Source organism: Eremothecium cymbalariae, chromosome 6 (assembly GCF_000235365.1).
Source record: "Eremothecium cymbalariae DBVPG#7215 chromosome 6, complete sequence".
NCBI classification, from domain to species: domain Eukaryota; kingdom Fungi; phylum Ascomycota; class Saccharomycetes; order Saccharomycetales; family Saccharomycetaceae; genus Eremothecium; species Eremothecium cymbalariae.
In genome coordinates, this window is record NC_016454.1 from 59,587 (window position 1) to 80,713 (window position 21,127).

At 38.9% G+C, this 21,127-nt stretch overlaps 7 protein-coding genes across 7 annotated transcripts; 6 read left to right on the top strand and 1 right to left on the bottom strand.

Moving 5' to 3' along the window:
• Window positions 1-547: 547 nt before the first annotated feature.
• MSO1 (Mso1p) lies at window positions 548-1,159 on the top strand (the record flags this gene model as incomplete). Its single annotated transcript, XM_003647207.1, has 1 exon — window positions 548-1,159. The coding sequence occupies one exon, from the start codon at window positions 548-550 to the stop codon at window positions 1,157-1,159; it is 612 nt and encodes a 203-aa protein (XP_003647255.1).
• A 249-nt stretch (window positions 1,160-1,408) lies between these two features.
• Window positions 1,409-5,266, top strand: OXP1 (5-oxoprolinase; the record flags this gene model as incomplete). The annotated part of the gene is made up of 1 exon (XM_003647208.1): window positions 1,409-5,266. The coding sequence occupies one exon, from the start codon at window positions 1,409-1,411 to the stop codon at window positions 5,264-5,266; it is 3,858 nt and encodes a 1,285-aa protein (XP_003647256.1).
• Window positions 5,267-5,928: 662 nt separating this feature from the next.
• On the top strand, window positions 5,929-12,231 carry CDC39 (CCR4-NOT core subunit CDC39; the record flags this gene model as incomplete). The annotated part of the gene is made up of 1 exon (XM_003647209.1): window positions 5,929-12,231. The coding sequence occupies one exon, from the start codon at window positions 5,929-5,931 to the stop codon at window positions 12,229-12,231; it is 6,303 nt and encodes a 2,100-aa protein (XP_003647257.1).
• A 288-nt stretch (window positions 12,232-12,519) lies between these two features.
• Window positions 12,520-13,698, top strand: CDC50 (aminophospholipid translocase regulatory protein CDC50; the record flags this gene model as incomplete). Its single annotated transcript, XM_003647210.1, has 1 exon — window positions 12,520-13,698. One exon carries the CDS (start codon window positions 12,520-12,522, stop codon window positions 13,696-13,698), a length of 1,179 nt encoding a protein of 392 aa, XP_003647258.1.
• Window positions 13,699-13,952: 254 nt separating this feature from the next.
• UBC1 (E2 ubiquitin-conjugating protein UBC1) lies at window positions 13,953-14,588 on the top strand (the record flags this gene model as incomplete). The annotated part of the gene is made up of 1 exon (XM_003647211.1): window positions 13,953-14,588. One exon carries the CDS (start codon window positions 13,953-13,955, stop codon window positions 14,586-14,588), a length of 636 nt encoding a protein of 211 aa, XP_003647259.1.
• A 344-nt stretch (window positions 14,589-14,932) lies between these two features.
• On the top strand, window positions 14,933-18,049 carry MSH3 (mismatch repair protein MSH3; the record flags this gene model as incomplete). The annotated part of the gene is made up of 1 exon (XM_003647212.1): window positions 14,933-18,049. One exon carries the CDS (start codon window positions 14,933-14,935, stop codon window positions 18,047-18,049), a length of 3,117 nt encoding a protein of 1,038 aa, XP_003647260.1.
• Window positions 18,050-18,267: 218 nt separating this feature from the next.
• On the bottom strand, window positions 18,268-20,958 carry Ecym_6040 (serine/threonine-protein kinase; the record flags this gene model as incomplete). Its single annotated transcript, XM_003647213.1, has 1 exon — window positions 18,268-20,958. The coding sequence occupies one exon, from the start codon at window positions 20,956-20,958 to the stop codon at window positions 18,268-18,270; it is 2,691 nt and encodes an 896-aa protein (XP_003647261.1).
• Between the last annotated feature and the right edge of the window lie 169 nt (window positions 20,959-21,127).

The window sequence follows — 21,127 nt, forward strand, 5'->3', positions numbered from 1 at the left end:
TCACGTGCTAACACGTGGTTGGGCCACAACACGGTGGGCGCATTCACACAACGGAGTTTTGTGAAGAACATGCGTGTTGCAATGATAGATTGGCGTTGGCACATGGCTTGTTTCAGCCTCTTGGGGAGGTGGTGTTGCGGTCCGCTGGCCTCTGCGAACGGGTTGCGGGGAGGGAGATCCGGACACCTGTGAGGTCACGTGACTGTGGGCTGCGGGGGGGCATGGGACCATGGTCAATTCAACATGCTTTTGAGATTGCCATATCAATTCATGGGGAGGGGCAGGTTGGGTTCCATATATTAGTGTGAGACGCAAGGAACACGGGACGCGGTGGAGCCTCGGTTGGTCGAAGGACCATGGACAAGGGCTTAGGTCCAGGTGTTTGTATTTCATGCGTGTTCAGTTGTCTGCGTGTATAAACCAACGGTGTCGCCCTCTGTAGTCCGAGGCCCTCTTAATATTTAAAACAATGTTCATCGAGAATTGCATTTTGATGAACTCTTCAAACCAATTACCATGATACAGTACATAAAGAATCGAGGACCAGATGGCAACACAGAGCCGTTCAGATATATGGAATAAATTCAAGTCTTCCACAAAGTCTTTATCATCTTCTTTATCGCAACTATCTATCAAAGCGGAGAAAGATGGAGATACACCTACGACTACTTTAATACACCGGGCATTTGTAAAGTACTACAAGAAACAAGAACCATTTCAAGGTTACCCAGATTGGTTGGGCCATACAGAGGATAATTCAGACGAACAGACAATACTAAGTGCGAACAACTCTAGCCCAGGACAATCGTTAGGTAGTGCAGACAGTGGCACTAGAACAACAGCTGGGATGGCCTTTCAAAAAATATACAATAGTGTTCAAGCGAAAAAATCTTTCGGTGACCAAACTGGAAACAACAGTAATTCTATGAGGTATAACACTGTTAATTCACGTTCTACAGGCCAATTATCAGGCGCTGGGAACCATGGTGCAACGTGGGGTATTCAGCGTCAGCAAACATTCGGGAATGACAGGTCTCAATCTGCTGACGTAGATAATGTGGTGACCAGCAGTCAACCCGCGGAATCACGCATACAATCACAACTGATGCGTGAACGAATGAAAAGAAGCATGACCAGGCGTGGAACGTTTGAGGTATGAGCTGCGATTTTGGGCAACAGTAGTCTCACTAAGCTTGGTCTTATTAAAGTTTTTGGGTGTCCGCAGTTCGGGTCCGTGCTGACTAACGTCCAGGGCATGGTGTGTTTAAATAATAGTTAAAAAAATATCTGACTCCTTATCAAACGGAACTGCAGACATCTTATTGCAGACCAGTGACCTGCGTTCCGGAACTAGTTCATTGTTCTTAAAGTTATACAATTCTTATATATACAATTCAGTCACGAGACTATGGGTGGTATTAGGATCGCAATAGATCGGGGTGGTACCTTCACCGATTGCATTGGAACTCGTGGGTCTGGGAAGGCTGAAGATGATACAATTATCAAGTTGTTATCTGTTGATCCAAAAAATTATCCTGATGCCCCCTTAGAGGGCATCAGGCGTTTATTGGAGATCTTTAGGAAGAAGAAGATACCCCGAGGGCACCAACTTGATATATCAGATGTGGAGAGTATTCGAATGGGTACAACTTTAGCTACAAATTGTGTTTTGGAGCGGAATGGGGAGAAATGCGCACTTGTGACTACTAGAGGGTTTAAAGATGCACTTCTTATTAGGGATCAGACGAGACCAAAAATCTTTGATCTGGCTATTCGTAGGTCAGATGTGCTGTATGATTCCGTGGTGGAAATTGACGAAAGAGTGACCTTGGAAGATTATGCAGAGGATCCAGCTAATCAGAAGTCAGTTGCTTCTCCTCATAATCACACATATACAGGAAGATCGGGTGAAGTGGTAAGAGTCATAAATAAACCCAATGAAGCAGACATTCGCTCAGTTTTACAAATGTTATATGCTACTGGTATTCGTTCTATAGCAGTAGCTTTTTTACACTCTTACACGTTTCCTGAACATGAACTCCTAGTTGAGGATATTGCGAGAGATATTGGTTTCACTCATATTTCGTTGTCTTCTAAAGTATCTCCAATGATTAAATTTGTACCAAGGGCCAACTCTTCAGTTGTGGATGCCTACTTGACTCCTGTAATTAGGGCGTACCTTGATAGCATTGAATCTGGACTGCAGAATAGTGAAAATACCAATATGCAATTTATGCAATCTGATGGCGGGCTAGTAAATTCTCGTAATTTTTCAGGTTTGAAGGCAATATTGTCTGGCCCTGCTGGCGGAGTCGTAGGTTATTCAGCAACTTGCTACGATTCCAATAAAATTCCATTGATAGGGTTTGATATGGGTGGAACATCCACGGATGTTTCCAGATTTGGTGAAGGAAAGCTGGAACATGTGTTTGAGACAACAACAGCAGGTATTATCATTCAATCATCTCAATTGGATATTAATACAGTCGCTGCAGGCGGCTCTTCTAGGCTGTTTTGGGAAAATGGGTTGTTTAGAGTAGGCCCAGAATCCGCTGCTGCTGAACCTGGCCCAACTGCCTACCGAAAAGGTGGACCACTAACAATTACGGATGCTAATCTGGTACTGGACAGACTGATTCCGGAGTTCTTCCCTAAGATATTTGGCCCCGATGAAGATCAGTCGTTGGATTTAGAGGCAAGCATAGAAGGTTTTAGGAAATTAGCTGAACAAATAAATCAGGATTTGGGTACTAGTATGACTATTGATGAAGTGGCGTACGGGTTTATCAAAGTTGCAAATGAATCTATGGCTAGACCTATTAGGGCTTTGACTGAAGCCAAAGGACATATTGTATCCCATCATAGGCTGGTTTCGTTTGGGGGAGCTGGTGGTCAACATGCAATCGCTGTCGCAGAGGCTTTGGGAATAAGTACTGTTTTAATTCATAGGTATTCGTCTATTTTATCGGCGTACGGAATGCTTTTAGCTGATGTAGTAGAGGAAGCTCAGGAACCTTGTTCTTACAGTTTAACTGAAGCAAATATAGCAGGTATATTAGGCCCCAAATTTGAAGAGTTGACAAAGAGAACTAAGGATAAATTGATACAACAAGGCTTTGCTTCTACACAAATTCTATTTGACAAATATTTGAATTTGAGATATGAAGGTACTGAAACCAGCCTGATGGTTCTACAAAAGAACCCAGAAAGTTGGCAGTTTGAGGATTGGTTTGCAGAACTTCACAAACGTGAATTTGGATTCGTTTTCCCCAATAAGCATATAATTGTTGATGATATAAGGGTTCGTGCAACCGGTAAATCTAATACCAGAGAGGAGGAATCTATTGCTTACCAGTTGGCAAATCTTACAAAGATTACTGTCAAGGATGATAAAATATCCTTCTTTAATAACGTATACTTTGAAGGTGGCCGTATAAAGACGCCAGTATACAGAATTGATGATTTATTGGTCGGTAGCGTTGTTAAAGGTCCTGCAATTTTAGCAGATGGTACCCAAACAAATATTATCCCTCCAAATGCTGAAACTACAATCCTGAACTCTCATATTTATGTCGAAATTTCTTCTAAAATCAACGAGAATATTGGTAGCAGCGATAGAATTGATCCTGTGCTGCTTTCTATATTTAGTCATAGATTTATGGATATTGCCGAACAAATGGGAATCCAGTTAAAGAAAACCTCTGTATCTACCAATGTTAAAGAGCGATTAGACTTTTCTTGCGCCTTATTTGACTCATATGGTAATTTGGTTGCTAACGCGCCACATGTTCCTGTCCATCTAGGCTCCATGTCTACGTGCATAGCTGCTCAAGCAAAACTTTTGGAGGGCAAGTTGAAACCTGGTGATGTTATAATTACCAACCATCCGGATATTGGCGGTACTCACTTGCCTGATATTACAATTATAACGCCAGCATTTTCTTCGGACAATACTGAAATAGTATTTTATGTAGCTTCCAGAGCACATCATGCAGATATTGGTGGTACATTACCGGGGTCAATCCCACCAAATTCTACAGAATTGTACGAAGAAGGTGCAGCAATATACTCAGAATTAGTAGTTAAGAGTGGAGTTTTTGATGAAGCATTGCTCAAGAAGTTATTTTATGAGGATCCTGCCAAATACCCAGGATGCTCTGGATCAAGATGCTTATCTGATAACATAAGTGATATTAAGGCCCAAATTGCAGCGAATAATAAAGGGATTCAGCTAATCAATAACTTAATTAGTGACCTTGGTTTGGATGTTGTGATGACATATATGAAGGCTATTCAATCCAATTCCTCCATCACAGTCAAGAAAATGTTTAAGAAAATTGTCGGTCATTTTGGCCGCAATGAATTTGCTCATGAAGATTACATGGACGATGGATCTGTCATAAAGTTGAAGATAAGTTTAAATATCGAAAGGGAAGAATACTTATTCGATTTCAACGGAACTTCTCCTCAGGTAAATGGTAATTTGAACGCGCCTATAGCTATCACGAATTCAGCAATATTATATTGTTTACGGTGCCTGGTTGATGAGGAAATCCCTTTAAATCAGGGCTGTCTCCAACCAATTACAGTTAAAATCCCAGAAGGTACCCTGCTCTCTCCTACTAAGGGAGTTGCTGTGGTAGGTGGTAACGTTATGACTTCCCAAAGAGTCACAGATGTGATATTGAAAGCCTTCAACGTGATGGCTGACTCACAAGGCGACTGCAATAACTTTACCTTTGGAACAGGAGGTAAAGATCCGATTACTGGAGAAATTCAACAAGGTTTTGGTTATTATGAAACCATTGGTGGCGGTCATGGAGCCGGCGGGGATTCTTGGCGCGGTATTGGATGGAATGGTGCGCATGCTGTCCATACCAATATGACAAACACCAGAATGACTGATGTAGAAATTCTTGAAAGGCGCTATCCTGTGATCTTAAGGGAATTCTCAATTAGACACGGTTCAGGAGGCAGGGGTACTTATTCAGGCGGCAATGGTATAACCCGGGACATCGAATTTAGAATTCCTATCCAAGCGTCTATTCTGTCAGAACGTCGTGTCAATCAGCCACATGGACTAAATGGCGGAGAAGATGGTGAGAGAGGTCTCAATCTTTGGATTCGTAAAGATAATGGTGCCATTATTAATATTGGTGGCAGAGGGACTGTGAACGCGAATCCAGGAGATCGTATTATCATCCAAACCCCCGGAGGGGGAGGATATGGCCCTCCACCCCACCCAACAACTAAGCGGTCTTTCTAGTTAGCAGCAGGTCTTTACAAAATATATATTCCAAATAATTCACATATTTATCAATAGTGCCAGTATTCGTTGCAGCGTATTCCTTAACCCAATACAGACCTTATTCATTTACAATCACGTGTAACAAATACCGTTGAAGGTTCAAGACGTCTCAGTACAAAAAGACCTTTTCAGACACCCGAATCTTTTATGATAACTTGTGATTTACAAGTCCATAATTCACTACTCTGATGTTTCCATGTTGTCTAAATTCATAATTTTATCTAACTGCAGAACATCTTGAAAGTCGGTTACGGTTATGGGAAGGCACCGTCTCCAATAGCACCTCTGATTAGATAATTGGTGAAATCTCACCAGTTACCCTCCCTTCTCAACTTTCCTTAGGTGGCAAAAAATGCTATATGAGACAACATCCAAGAAGAGGCATAAAACCATTTTACAACTCCTCTAAAAAGCTACCATACAGAATATTGAGTTTAATTGACTGTTACTAAGTGTATGTTCATTTTTAAGGTCTGCGATTGCATTCATTCGTCTAAACTTTGAATTTTTTGTTTTTTGGGATCTTTTAACCCTCGCATGCGTGACCGTTTATTTGGTGTTGATTCTTTAAAATATAGGCTTTACTAACATTTTTTACCCAGTTTGAAGAGTTTTATTTCATGCTACATTTGCAGCTAGATCGTAGTACAGAAGAGGATATTAGAGCTGCACAGTCAATTTTTGCACAAGTGAACGTCTACATCGCACTACTTAACGATTCTAACTACGAGGAGTTAGAGAAGCAAATCCAACTTATACTAGAAAAGTCTCCGGTCTTTGTTTATATCAAATATTGGAAGAAGCTATTGCTATTAACTTCCCAGCATATCAAAGAGTATCAGCAGCTGGAGTTAAGCAAGCCCACGCATCGGCTTCTGTACTTCTTATTCCAAGAACTTGAGTATAAAAGTTCAGAAGTTATAGAATCAGTTAGATCGAATATTTTTGAAAACAGTTCGTTTTTAAACCAGATAAATCTTTCCAAGAAGGATATCTTATCCGTTTTAACAGTTTCCGAGGATAAAAGGATTATAGATAGATTGGTTCCGGAAGACTACATTAATAGGTTGAAAAAAATCAGACAGTTGCAAATGAATACCTCACAAGCTCTCCAGGAGTTCATTGCTAAAGAGTCATCTCAAACTGTTGAAGCAAACCTATCAAGTTTGTTATTTTCATTGGAAGGTGAAAGCTTAAATGATTTTATTGCGTTAATTTTATCAGAGGTACTTTCACCAGGCTCACAAGATTTACAGTCATCTCCAAACAGTTGGTTCACCCCTATAGCTATTCCGGAAGCTACAAAAAGAGGTATCCAGATATCAAATGCCCTTTCAAAACTAAGTGCATCTGCTATTAACTGGAATCGGGTTTTTAACCTTATGTCCACAAAATATTTCTTAAACCGGGCGATAACCCCTACGTTAGCTTCGTTAAGTTGCCTATTCGGTGTTCTGAACAATGGTGCTCTCATTGACCAGTTTTTTAATTGTGACTGGAATCTAATTTTTAAACTTAATTTAGCCATATTAATGCACCAATGGAGCACGCAAAAAGGATGCATTGATCTTTTACAGAATCAGGATCTCAGGAAAGTTTCTAACATTATCCCCAACTCTAAGAACTCATTGTTATATCTCTTATCTGTGGCAAAGCTAGATATTGAGCTATTTCTGTCCAGAGAGGAATTCGGTTCCAGTCCAATGTTTCAGCTTTTCCATGATTGTTTCTTTGATGATTATAATCTGGTGCCAGAATATTTAGCACTAACCTTAATTTCCGAGACCAAACATTTTAGCCTGATGGTTGAAAATAAGAGTATTATTAACGAATTGCTTGTGACATTAATGGTCCAAGTGTTTGAAAAGTCACCCATGGTTTTTGGTGAGCTGATCAAGAGAATTCCAAATATTAAGATTATTGAGGTGGGTAGGATTATAACTAACAAAGAAACCACTCCTTTGGCTAACTTTGTTCAGATACTTTATGAAGAGAAGAAGTTAGAGGATTTTATCGAAAGCGTTCCCTTTAATGAATCATTGAAAATAACGCCTAGCGCGAGAAAAGTTGGTTGGACAGGCTTTGAGGAGTTCATGCAGTCAAAACTATCTCTTGATTCTGTTGATATTATAATAGATTTTATCGAACTACAGTCTACTATGGACGATCAAAATACCCCATTTAGATCATCGAGGGTGTATGATCTGCCGGCATTGTACTTTGTTGTGAATTTGTTGGACACTTATACGTTACCAAAGGAAACAAGGACCAGATTAAATGAAGTACAGTATAAGCTGTTAAACACTTTCCCTAGATTAATAAATTTTGGTCATGGTCATGATGAAGCTATTTTAGCAAATGGTGATCTAGTTCCTATTCCAACAGATGTTGAAAAAGAAATGCAAATGTACCTACAAAAGATGTACAATAAGGAAATGCAGATAAAAGACATTGTTGATATTCTTAGAAAGTTAAGGGACAGTGATAATCCTCGTGACCAAGACATATTTTCTTGCATTACGCATGCTGTAATTGCCGAGACGAAGTTTTTTAAAGAGTATCCTTTGGAGGCTTTAGCCACCACCTCTGTTTTATTTGGATCTATGATTCTATTTGATTTATTACGTGGTTTTGTATTGGATGTGGCGTTTAAAATTATTGCTGATTTTGCAAAAGAAGGTCCTGAGTCAAAGATGTTCAAGTTCTCAGTGCAAGCCTTATATGCATTTAGGATTCGTCTCCATGAATTCCCCAGCTTTTGTAAGTCTTTAGTTGATGATATTCCAAGTTTACAATCACAACCTCAAATTTTTCAAATCTTAGCAGAGTCTGCAGCTCAATCCAAAGGCCAGGATACTAGTGGATCCCGAAACGTTCAACAAATTCCGGATATGATTACTTTAAATTACTTTAATGTTAATGAAACTCCTATCACTGTTCCACAAGAAAATCCACCTAGGGAAGTTACTGAAAAGGTTTTATTTGTTGTCAATAATATCATAATGGATAATATTAAGGAGAAAATTAATGATTTAAATGCTGTCCTGGAAGAGAAATATTACGCATGGTTTTCAAATTATTTAGTCAATCAAAGAGCTAAAATAGAGCCGAATTATCACAAACTTTATGCAGAATTGTTGACTTCTGTTGATTCCAAGCTTTTGCACAAGTTTATGTTGAATTCAACCTATAAACAACTATATTTTCTACTCTCAACAAAAGATGTTTCCTCTAATGATAAAAATCATTTGAAGAACTTAGGTGCTTGGTTAGGTCATATGACGCTGGCAGTAGATAAGCCTATCAGACATCGCAACATTGCATTTAGGGAACTGCTGCTTGATGCTCATAAACAGGGAAGATTGGATGTTGTTGTTCCGTTTGTAACCAAGGTTTTACAACAGGCGGCTGAATCTAAAGTTTTTAAACCACCGAGCCCATGGATTGTTGGTATATTAAGGGTTCTTTTGGAGTTAAATGAAAAGGCAAACTGGAAATTGAGTTTGACTTTTGAAGTTGAGGTGTTATTCAAGGCTTTGAATTTAAAACTTGCCGAATTAAAGCCTACAAATTTCATGGAGGTCCCTGAAGTGACAGAATATTTGGCTGGGAATTTAAGAACATTGACAATAGAACAGCAGCAGCTTGAGCAGCAGCAGCAGCTACTGTCTATGCAGACATATCAACAGCAAATGGCGTTGTTGCATAGACAACAGCAGCAACAGCAACAACAACAACAACAGCAGCAGCAGCAGCAGCAACAACAACAACAACAGCAGCAGCAGCAGCAGCAGCAGCGTGCTATGTCTAATGGTTTGAATCTGTATACTGAACAGAATACTATGGATGGCGATGGAATATTCAATAATTTAGTTGGTCAGTCTGCTTTTGTCACACATCCCGATTTAAAGCTTTTATTTATGATGGCAATGTCTAGAGCTATAAGGGAAATACTGGTGCCAGCTGTTGAAAAGTCAGCCAGCATAGCTGTTATTACCACCATCAGTATTATGCTGAAAGATTTTGCTACCGAGGTGGATGAAATCAAATTAAAGTCTGCTGCATTAGGTATGGTGCGAAAGTTGGCGCAAAGTTTAGCTCATTCCACATCTGTTGAACTGCTGAAAGAAAACATCCGTAATCATACTCAAGCCCTAACCCCTAATTTGATAAGCATGAACATGAGTCACTCTCCATTAGATGAGTTGAACATGGCTATTGATGATAACATTAATGGAGCGTTAGCTCCCATTGAAAAGGCAGCAATGGATAAAGTTACCCAGGATATTGGTGAACAATTAATGCAAGCGATTGCAATTCGTCGTTATCATAAAGAAAGGAGAGTTGATCAGCCGTTCCTGGCACCGAACGCTAATAATTATGCCCTAACTTTACCAGAACCATTGGGTTTGAAAACGACAGGTATAACCCAACAGCAGTTTTTGATTTACGAAGAATTTTCTAAGTTGAACGTTATACCGGAACAAGCTGTAACTATTAACCAAACCCATGCTCCACCTACTCAACAACAAGTAACTAACAACACACAACAGCTGCAACAACAGAAACAGCTACTGTTGCAGCAATTGCAACAGAACCAGGGCCGGATTCAAGCGGATATTAATGTTCATCAACAGCAAGCTATGGCACCCCAACCTCAGATTCAGCAGCCCATTAATCCAATCCAAAGTGAGTTAGAACAAAACCAAAAGGTTTTAGTTCAGTTTATGGATAGACTGGTATTGAATATTAAGGAAAACGCTGATAAGAAGCTCTCTGATTTGGGCAATGACAATGCTATAAAGGAAACTATTTATCAGATATTAACATTTATCGCGAGAAGTGCACAAAAAGATCAATTAGCATTGAAGGTGTCACAGGCAGTTGTAAATAGTCTTTTTGGTACCAGTGAGAGTGTTTTGTGCAGAGAAGTTCTATCATTGTTGTTAGAGAAATTGTGTTCATTGTCTATAGTTGCGAGAAAAGATGTTGTTTGGTGGCTCGTATATGCTCTAGATCCAAGAAAGTTTAATGTTCCAGTAATTCGTTCGTTGATTGAGGTAAATTTGATTGATATTGCTGAATTAGATGTTGTATTGGTAACAGCTATGAAAAACTCGATGGATGGTGCTGTGAAGTTTGCCATCAATTTAATTCGGGACACCACACTGTCAAATAATCCGTTACTAATGCGTTTAGATTTCATTTGTACTCTAGAGTATCTCCGATTGTACAATACTGAAGAGACCAATGCTTTCTTTAAGGATTTTGAAGAATCCAGAATCTTTCCAGCTGCTAAAAATACAAATGTTACCGAAAAAGAGCGTATATGGTTGGTGTTTACAGATTGGGTTAAACTATTGCAACGTGTGAGCAGTGATGACATTGTAACGATTGTTTTTATAAGGCAATTGATGGATAAGGGTGTCGTAAACTCTAGTGACAAGATCGTTGAATTCGTAAAAGCTTCACTTGAGTTATCAGTGAGTTCCTTTAAAGAAAGTGATCCTACTGGCGAAGTTTTCACTGCAATTGATGCTTTGAGTAATCTAATTGTTAAGCTGATTTATCTACAAGATTTCAGCGAAACTAGCAGAGCTGATTACTTAACTTTGATCTTTTCAGCTGTCACTTTAGTTTTTTCTAAAGATCATGAGATTAACGACGTTACCTTCAATGAAAGACCTTACTTTAGGTTTTTCTCCAGTTTACTATGCGAATGGGAGAACTTGCGCGGTCATTCTTTCGTAAAAGTCAGATCTGATGTCTGCAGGAATGAGCTGATTGAATTTGATCCTGTATTTTACAACATATTTGCATCATTCATGCATAGCTACCAAGCGATTGCATTCCCAGGGTTTGCGTTTGCTTGGATCACATTAATCTCACATAGGATGTTTTTACCAAATGTTTTCAGATTGCCTAATAAAGCTGGTTGGAGAAGTACGGTTCTTCTACTTTCTGACCTTTTGAAGTTCTTAGCTCAATACATCAAAAGAGGTGAAACCTCTGATGCAATTTCTGTTGTTTACAAAGGCACTCTTCGTATCTTTTTGGCAATTGCAAACGATGTTCCTGAATTTTTGGTGGAGAACCACTACCAGTTAATTAACAACGTCCCTGTTTCATGCATTCAATTGAAAAATATCATCCTAGCAGCTTTCCCGAAAAAAATGCTTCTTCCAGATCCATATAAGTCTGATTTAGACTTAGATCACATAGAGTTGTGCGAAATCCCTCCAAATGTTTTCTACGACCCGGTCCAAGATTTAAAGAATTTAAAAAAGCCGGTAGATAATTACTTGAGAATCCCATCTGCATCATTACTTCGTACGGTTTCTTCTGGTATTTTCCGTACTGAATATGAGAGAGAAGCTGGTATAGGCTATGACGTCAATACTATTGACGTGAAACTAATCCATGCAATTGTGTTACATGTTGGAATGGAGGCCGCTTTGGAAAAACAGAAGACTTCCTTTAATGCTGTATTCAATACCAAATCATCATACTATACTTTTTTAAGCGGAATGATCAGCGATGGATCCGATGAAGTAAAATTCCATTTGATTCAGGCCATGGTGAATCAACTAAGGTACCCGAATGCGCACATTCACTGGTTCAATTACGTCCTGAGAAGTATGTTTGTTTCTGATCAATGGGGGGATCAAACTTTGCAAGTTCAAGAAATCATTATTAGAAGTTTACTAGAAAGAATCATCACGAGCAAACCGCACTGTTGGGGTGTTGTGGTGACGTTTGTTGGATTATTAAGAACCGAAGATGTAAACTTATTGGAATTGCCGTTTATCAAAGATACACCTGAAATGAAATTAATTTTCCAAAACTTATCAAAGTATCTAGTCAACTCTACTTTTTCAGTTAGTGGTGCTGTTCAAGAAGCACCATTAGAGCAGAAGTCTTAGAACCTATCACCTGTAATATATGAATTCATTTACTCTATATATATATATATATATATATATATATATAATACATCTGTATTTTACTTACTCCATTTTTATTCGAACGTTTTTTGAAATTAGTAACAGAGCTTGTTACCCGGCTAACCATTTTAGAATGGAAAACGAATCAACCTAAGCCTACGAAGCTTTACATGATGGAAAAAGTAAAACACTACATCATTTCCTACAAATAAAGGAAGCATTTAGCGTTGTAACCTCAAGAATTGACATTAACTTATCTTTTTTACCATGGTAGTAGCATCAGGTACGCCTGCTAGAACTAATTCAGCAGATACATATTTCTTCATGGGCACACAAAAGTCGAAGAGACCTCCAAATACCGCTTTTAGGCAGCAGAGGTTGAAAGCATGGCAACCCATTTTATCACCTCAAAGCATACTTCCGCTTCTTATACTCATAAGCGCTATATTTGCGCCTATTGGTATTGGATTGATAATAAGTGCTAACAGTGTTCAAGATTTAGTTGTTAATTATAGTTACTGTGAAACTGCATCTAATGAATTTCAGACTATACCATCTAAGTTCGTCAGTTATCATTTCAAGAGCAAAGTTGAGGAACCACCGGAATGGAAATTTGTGGCTAATGAAAATGGTGACAAAAAGTGTCAACTAAAGTTCCAAATTCCTAATAAAATTTCACGCCCGGTATATGTGTATTATAAATTAACAAACTTTTACCAAAACCATCGGAAATATGTGCAATCGTTTGATTTAAACCAGTTGAAGGGTAAAGCTGTTGAACTTGCAGATTTGTCCCCTAACTGCAATCCTTTGAGTAAAGAATCAGGGAAGGTGATATATCCATGTGGCTTAATTGCAAATTCCTTATTTAATGACACATATAGCCAAGTCTTACAGGGCTTAGACTCCACCAAAAACTATACGATGAGCAATAAGAACATATCTTGGAAAACTGATCGCAATAGGTACAAAAGAACAGAATACAAAGTATCTGACATTATGCCACCACCAAATTGGAGGACGCAATATCCGGATGGGTACACAGAAGAAAATATTCCCGATCTATCCACCTGGGAGGAATTTCAGATATGGATGAGGACAGCTGGTTTACCTAGGTTTTATAAATTAGCCCTGAAAAACGAAGAAGACCCTTTGTCCGACGGTAAATATATCATGGAGATTGGCATGAACTATCCAGTAAAGATCTTTGACGGTACGAAATCTTTTGTTCTAACCACAAACAGCATTATAGGTGGTCGGAACATGTCATTAGGAATTGCATATTTAGTTGTGGCTGGAATATCTCTACTATTTGGTTTTGTTTTCCTTGCAAAGTTGATAATTCAGCCCAGGAAGTTGGGCGACCACACTTACTTAAACTTCCACCAGCAGGAAGAAAATCCATCAGACGTCCCAATAGTCCCTCAGTTGAGGGAAATGCTGTAAACACTTAATTAAATATCTAATTTATTCATATACATATTGATTTCATGTCTATAATAGCATGTCTGCGTGAGTTGGGAAAGCTAACGGTACTTTTGATAGGAAACAATTATGTAGCTTATCTAATCAGGTAGCTGGTGTAAGCAGAAAAATTGTTACCACCACCACATAACAACGCTATATACTGTTGTCGGCAGAGCAACAAGGATTCACGGGTGAATAAATAGAGCTAATACCGTACCTATTGTTTAGTAGTCATGTCGAGAGCCAAGAGGTTGATGAAGGAGATTCAGTCTGTCAAAGATGACCCAGATGCCAATATTTCCTTAAGTTTTGTGAGTGAGTCTGATATTCACCATTTGAAGGGAACCTTTTTGGGACCACCAGGAACCCCATACCATGGTGGAAAGTTTGTAGTTGATATCCAAGTCCCATTAGAATACCCGTTTAAACCACCAAAGATGCAATTTGATACGAAAGTTTATCACCCTAACATATCTTCAGTGACAGGAGCCATCTGCTTAGACATTTTAAAGAACTCCTGGTCACCTGTACTTACTTTGAAAACCTCTTTAATTTCCTTACAAGCTTTGCTACAATCCCCTGAACCAAATGACCCTCAAGATGCTGAAGTTGCCAAACATTATTTGAGTGATAGATCATCTTTTGATAAAACTGCCGCACTTTGGACAAAGACATATGCATCGGGTGAAACTGGAAACGACGAAGAAGCACAACTATATGGTATCGACAAGAGTCTAGTGGACAGTATGGTAAACCAAGGGTTTTCGAAGGACAAAGTCGTTGAAGTCTTGAGGAGATTAGGTATCAAGTCTATGGATAGTGGCGACCACAAGAAAGCTAATGTAATTTTAGAAGAATTATTGAAGTGAACCATGAGGCCTAGCAGCTTAACTATCTAAAGTGACGCTTGTAGCGTACCATACCGCGCTGGAAACTGCCGCCCCAAAGTTCCAAAACGCTGTTCATCTCCTGATCGTCACGTATCTGTAGGTACGTTTGTTAATTAATAAACGCCCTAGTTTCTTCTTTCTGGTCTTATTGGTATATCCTGCACGTGATAAGTAATATTGATTTTTGTTTTCGCGTATTTCACTGGAAATATAATATCACATCACTATATAATATAGCCTTGAGCAATTAAAGAAACGTATTTCAGATATCTTAAATATACCCTATTGTGGTCTTATTAGTGTTGATGGTCGTTTAATTTAGAATGCTCCATCAGCCTACTATTAGCAGATTCTTTAGGTCGAACAAAAAAGATCATGTTCCCAAAAAGAGAACTGAGGAAGAGGAGGCCAAGCTGGTTGAGGTTGTGGATTCTGATGTCGATGAATGTTTAACCGTCAATTCAGATTCTAAATTGCAAAGTAGTATCACTACTGCTGAAAATTCTGTGGAGGAAAATGAACCGGAAGCTGACACCTTTGTTCCAATTAATGAGAGTAACTTGGAGTCGATAACAACTCCAACGACGATGAAGGCACACAAATTCACTAATTACAAATTCAATAATAAGGACAGTTTAAATACTGATAAAGTTCGGAAAACTGGATTTGTTAAAAGGCTGGATGAGATTTTACAAAAAAGGTCTATGGAATCAATGTTGCAGGAAGATAATCTGGAAGATGTAAGCGATGGCAAGGCAAAGGCGAAGAAGCAGAAATCCAACAAACTGACAGAACTAGACCAACAGTTTAAGGACTTAAAGCTACGCAATATGGATAAAGTTTTGGTCGTTCGGGTTGGGTATAAGTACAAGTTTTTTGCAGAGGATGCTGTTTTGGTGAGTCAACTATTACAGATTAAATTAGTTCCAGGGAAATTAACAGTCAATGAGACGAATCCTAACGATATTAAATTCAAGCAGTTTGCATATTGCACTATTCCTGATGTTAGACTGGAAGTTCACTTACAAAGACTGATACACCATAATTTGAAGGTAGGTTTAGTAGAACAAACAGAAACGTCAGCTGTTAAGAAAAATAGCGGCAAGTCTAATTCTGTCTTTTCAAGAGAAGTGACAAGCGTGTTTACAAGAGCAACATACGGTATCAATGAAATTTTTGGTTCCAAAGAACGTCATGTGATTGGTGATTCTACGTCAATTTGGGGGCTAGTTTGTGATGTCCAAACTATACAAACAAATTATTACCTTATTAGCGTTAATTTGAATAGCGGAGAAGTTTTCTATGATGAGTTTAAAGATGAAAAATATGTAAATGAGTCACTGGAAACACGGATAACGTATCTGAATCCTAGTGAAGTTGTTACGCAGGAACCATTGAATCCGATCATTACTAAAGTGTTTTCTAACATCAATCCCGATGTCAGATTTATAGTCGAAGATACGACTGATGCAGATAAAGAAACGCTGGGAAAAGTGGAATTTGAATTTGATACCAAAGGAAAGATCTATGTTGCTGCTACCCTTGTGCACAAGTATTTATCCACCTTTAATAATCAGGAATTGCTCCAGTTTAAGGGAAACTATAAAACCTTCAGTTCAAAAACACAAATGACATTATCGTCCAATGCATTTGAGAGTTTAGATATATTTATTAACAATACCTCTAAGGATTCTAAAGGATCTCTATTATGGCTTTTGGATCATACGAGAACGCCTTTTGGATTCAGGCTGTTGAAAAACTGGATATCCAAGCCACTGATTGATGTAGCTGAAATTAACAAAAGGTTAGACGCAGTGGAGTGCATATCTAGTGAGATCGACAAAATTTTTATTGAATCCCTTAATAATGTACTTCGAGATTGTCAGGATTTGGAACGAATTTTAAACAGAGTTGCATATGGACGTACATCAAAGCGTGAAGTCTATTTATTCTTAAGGCAGTTGGCTCAGTTTGCTTCACTCTTCAAATCTCACCACAGGTATATTGAAGATCATATATTATCGGAAAACGGAAGGATATTCGTTGGTTCTAAATTACTTAGTTCCATATTCGCCGAGTTACATAATTATTTGATGACCTTTCCAATACCTAAACTTTTATCGATGATCAATGTTGAGGCAGCGTTGGATAAGAAGCAGGAAAGGGGAGCGTCTGAATACTTTAACTTGAACAATTATGATAACGCCGAAGCTCTATTATCAAAATTGCGTGATATTGATGCTGTTGTGGAAGAGCTGCACGAAGAGTTGAAGAATATTCGTGTGGTACTAAAACGGCCTATGATGAACTACCAGAATGAAACTGATTTTCTGATTGAGGTTAGAAACACTCAGATAAAATCAGTACCAAGTGATTGGGTTAAAGTAAATAGTACCAAGATGGTCAGTAGATTTCGAACACCTGTAACAACTAAGCTTAGTGCAAAGCTGCAATACCATAAGGAACTATTAGAGAATATAGCAGAGGCTGAATATGCAGCATTTTTGAAAAGAATCACCAATGAGTACGTCGGCCTGAAATCTGCAATTAACAAACTTGCAACGTATGACTGTATCCTTTCTTTGGCTGCAACTTCTGTTAATGTTGACTATGTGAGGCCCAAATTTTCTAATCAGTCACAATATATCAAAGTTAAGAAGGCCCGTAACCCAATTATTGAATCTCTGAACGTCAACTACATCCCCAATGATGTATCAATGAGTCAAGATGGGCATAAAATTATGGTTATAACGGGGCCAAACATGGGCGGCAAATCTTCATATGTGCGCCAAGTAGCTCTATTGGTAATTATCGCTCAAATAGGCTGCTTTGTTCCTGCAGAGTATGCAGAATTTTCAATATTCGACAGGATATTTACCCGAATTGGCGCTCATGATAACTTATTGCGCGGGGATTCTACGTTTAAGGTAGAGATGACGGAAGTATTACATATTTTGAAATCTTCTACCCCAAGATCATTGCTGTTATTGGATGAGGTTGGTCGTGGCACTGGTACGCATGATGGGATAAGTATATCATATGCAATATTAACTTATTTTATCGAGCTAAGAGAAAATTGCCCATTGGTGTTATTTATCACACATTATACAGCACTTGGAAACATTAAATCTGAAATTTTAAGCAATTATCATATGTCCTTCATTGAGGAACACAGACCTGGAGAAAACTGGCCAAGTGTCACGTTTTTATATAAACTACAGAAGGGCCAGGCTCATAATTCATACGGGCTAAATGTGGCAAAACTTGCAAATGTCCCAACAAGTATCATAAATAGAGCATACCAAATTTCTGAGAAAATGAAGAAAGAAATTGAGTTGAACAACGAAGCAATTTTACTAAGTTCTGTTAAACGACTTCTACGGACTTCACCAATAAAAGCTCCAAAGCTAACTTTGGAACTTGTCACTAAGTTTGTCTAATTATAAACAAAAAGTTTTGGTGCGTAGAGCCAAATCAACTATAAATAAAGATACAATATTTGAACGTTGGAAATGGATATAGGTATACTAATTCATTCTGTTTAATCAAGTAATGTATACTACATACCAAAAAGACCATTATGACAAACTAAAAATATTTTTCTGGCGGTCATAAACCTTAAACGTGCTGAAAAGTTGTTAACTGAAATGTATTGTGTTCACCTCTTAAAAAAGCTTCTATGGCTGTTACTCCGTGAACGATTTTGGTTCGGAGTATATGTGATCTTTCCATAAGAATTGTTATCACCATATATTAATGAGTTGTTGTCTTGTTGCATCAAGCTCATTGAGTTGAAGTTGTGAAAAGGATCGTCATCGGACACAGCATCATCGTGTTCTACTTTTTCCTCAAACATAATGCGTTCTTGCTCTTCAGCTGTGTCAATGGAAGAGATGGTGCTATTTTCTGCTTGAATAGAGCATGTCGGCGCTGATTCAGTTTTATTCTCTTTCTTGTTATCTTTTTTGTGTGATAATTTAGCAAAGTCATATCCATCTTCAGTCAAAACAGGTATCAATGGGGGTTCTTGGTTCCTTAACAAAGACCATTGAAGGTTTTTAAAGAAAGGATGTTTTTTAATATCACTGGCTCCAAATTTAGAGCCCAGACGTTTAGTCTCACTTTTAATAAGTAGTTTCTTGATTAAATCTTTACAGGTCCTTGAAATTTCGTTATTGTTTGGGAACGTAGCTTCGACCTTTAAAATGTTAGAAAAAGTCTGATTTGTATTTTCACCTTTAAATGGTGTGAACCCAAATAACATTTCATAGGTTAGTATACCTAAAGTCCACCAATCAACAGAAGCAGTGTGACCGTTGCCCCTAATCACTTCTGGAGCAATGTACTCTTCTGTCCCAACGAACGAATTTGTCCTGAAACCATCAGAACAAATTTTAGTATCTACAAGTGACGATTGAGCATTACCTTTAACTTGCGGGTTCCTTGGGCCCTTTGCTTGGACAGACAAGTCGAAATCTGATAGCATAATGTGGCCCGATTGATGCAGGAGAATGTTTTCAGGTTTTAAGTCACGATATATGAAGCCCATTAAATGTAGATATTCTAATGCCGCAGTGACCTCGCTTGCGTAAAACCTGGCATCATCCTCACTGATGCATTTGGTCTTCCTTGTTTGAAGAGCTCTAAAGAATTCGCCTCCCATGCAATATTCCATACAGAGGTACAAGTAGTCTTCTGTCTGGAATGAGTGGTATAGAGTGACGATGAATGGATGATTGCTAGTGGCTAATATCTCTTGCTCTGCTAGGATTCTTTTGATTTTCTTCCTTTTTATCATTTCAGCCTTACCAAATATCTTTAAAGCGTATAATCTATCAGACTTCTTCTCTCTAACCAAATACACTTTTCCGACATCACCTTGACCTAGCAACCTAATCTTTTCGAATGATTGGGGTCCAACGGTTGCTTCCCGAAACTTGTTCCCAAATGATTTAGCTCTTAACCTCTGGGATCTTTTTAGAAGAGTCAAAGGTTTGGCTGAACTTGAAGTAGCTTCGCCGTTTGAAAGTGTCACACCGGATGCAGAGCCAGATAGTAACGCTGATGTTGGTATCTGAAGATGCTGATCAGTTGAAGGAGCAGAATGATGCATCCGCGATCCTATCTGTTCACCAGATGAACTAGCTGAGTCAAATTTCTCAATACTCTTAGGTTGCGAAGCAACTCTTCTTAATATTGGTGATTTGACAGGCGTAGGAGGATCAGGAGGGTTATATTCTGTTACAGACGTATCTGAATCATTGGCTGAATTCTTCGTATCAGACATATGTCTAGTTCCATTGGCTGTAGAGCACGCCAATACCATGTTGCTGTTGTTATTGCTGTTACCATTACTAAAGGTTCGCACTTCTTCATTTTCCTTTATGTTATTCAAAGAAAGCGCACTAGTATTGTTGGATTCCTTCATGTAATACATAGAAGACTGAGTCGTCGTAGGAGTCAGTAAAAATGAAGTAACATTATCGTGCAGTTTTTGGCCATTCTCTTGTTCTACAGTGTGTGGTGGTGGAGGCTGATATACAAAGCAAGTGTTTACACCACGAACTGTACTTGATCGAGTGCTCCTCGTTTTCTGAGTGCTGCTACTACCGCTAGCGGCGCTGCTGCTCGGGGAGACAGGAGATTGCAAATTATTGGAATTCATAGGTGTCGAATTGATATGGGAAATAGTATTGTTGTGATGCCTTGAGGGAACTGAGTGTGACGACAGTATTGGCGTCGAAGGTGACCTAACGCGGTTTGCAGAAGCATCTGGTGAATACCTTGAGCCCGAAAACACACGGTTGTTGTGGGGTGGAGTCATCCGAGAACCTTTTGCATTCTCATCTTCCTCAGCGTCAGCGCCAGTTATCTCTTTCGAGCTTTTGAACATATTCTTAAACCGGAAGGCCAACTTACCGTTCTCCTTGGATAACGGAGGTGCACCGGGGGGTGTACTAGAAGCGGTATTTCGGTCAGTTTGCTGCTGTTGCTGCGTTTTTTGCTGTTGATGTTTTTCTTTATCTTTGTCCTGTTGTAATTGTTGCGGGTATTGATCCTGTGAGTCTTTGAATGCATCTAAGTTGTTATCGATGCTTAGAAATGTCTCCCCACCGGGCCCAACTACCTCATCAACCTTTCCGGACTGCACTCCCTGAACAACCTGCTGAGACAAAGGTGATGTTGCTAAACCCGAAGAGGTGTTTCTTTTTATAAAGGAGCGGGGGAACAGTTTGGATATCGATAGGCTTCTCTGCTTATCCCATTCCATAGAAGCACTCTCCAGAGATGATCCGTCAGATATCGTCGTTTGCGGCTGCAATGTTTTTAAGGTTTCCGAAGAGTCCATTATGGAACATTTAGAATGTCGTTTGCACGTTTTACTATCCTTACTTGCCACTGAAGACTGATGACTGTTGTGAGTGGTTTTATTTGATATTAACCGGTACCCGAATTGTTGAACCAAAATGAAGGAGGCGGAACGCAATAGACAACCGGTCACGTGTCAATCTATTCCA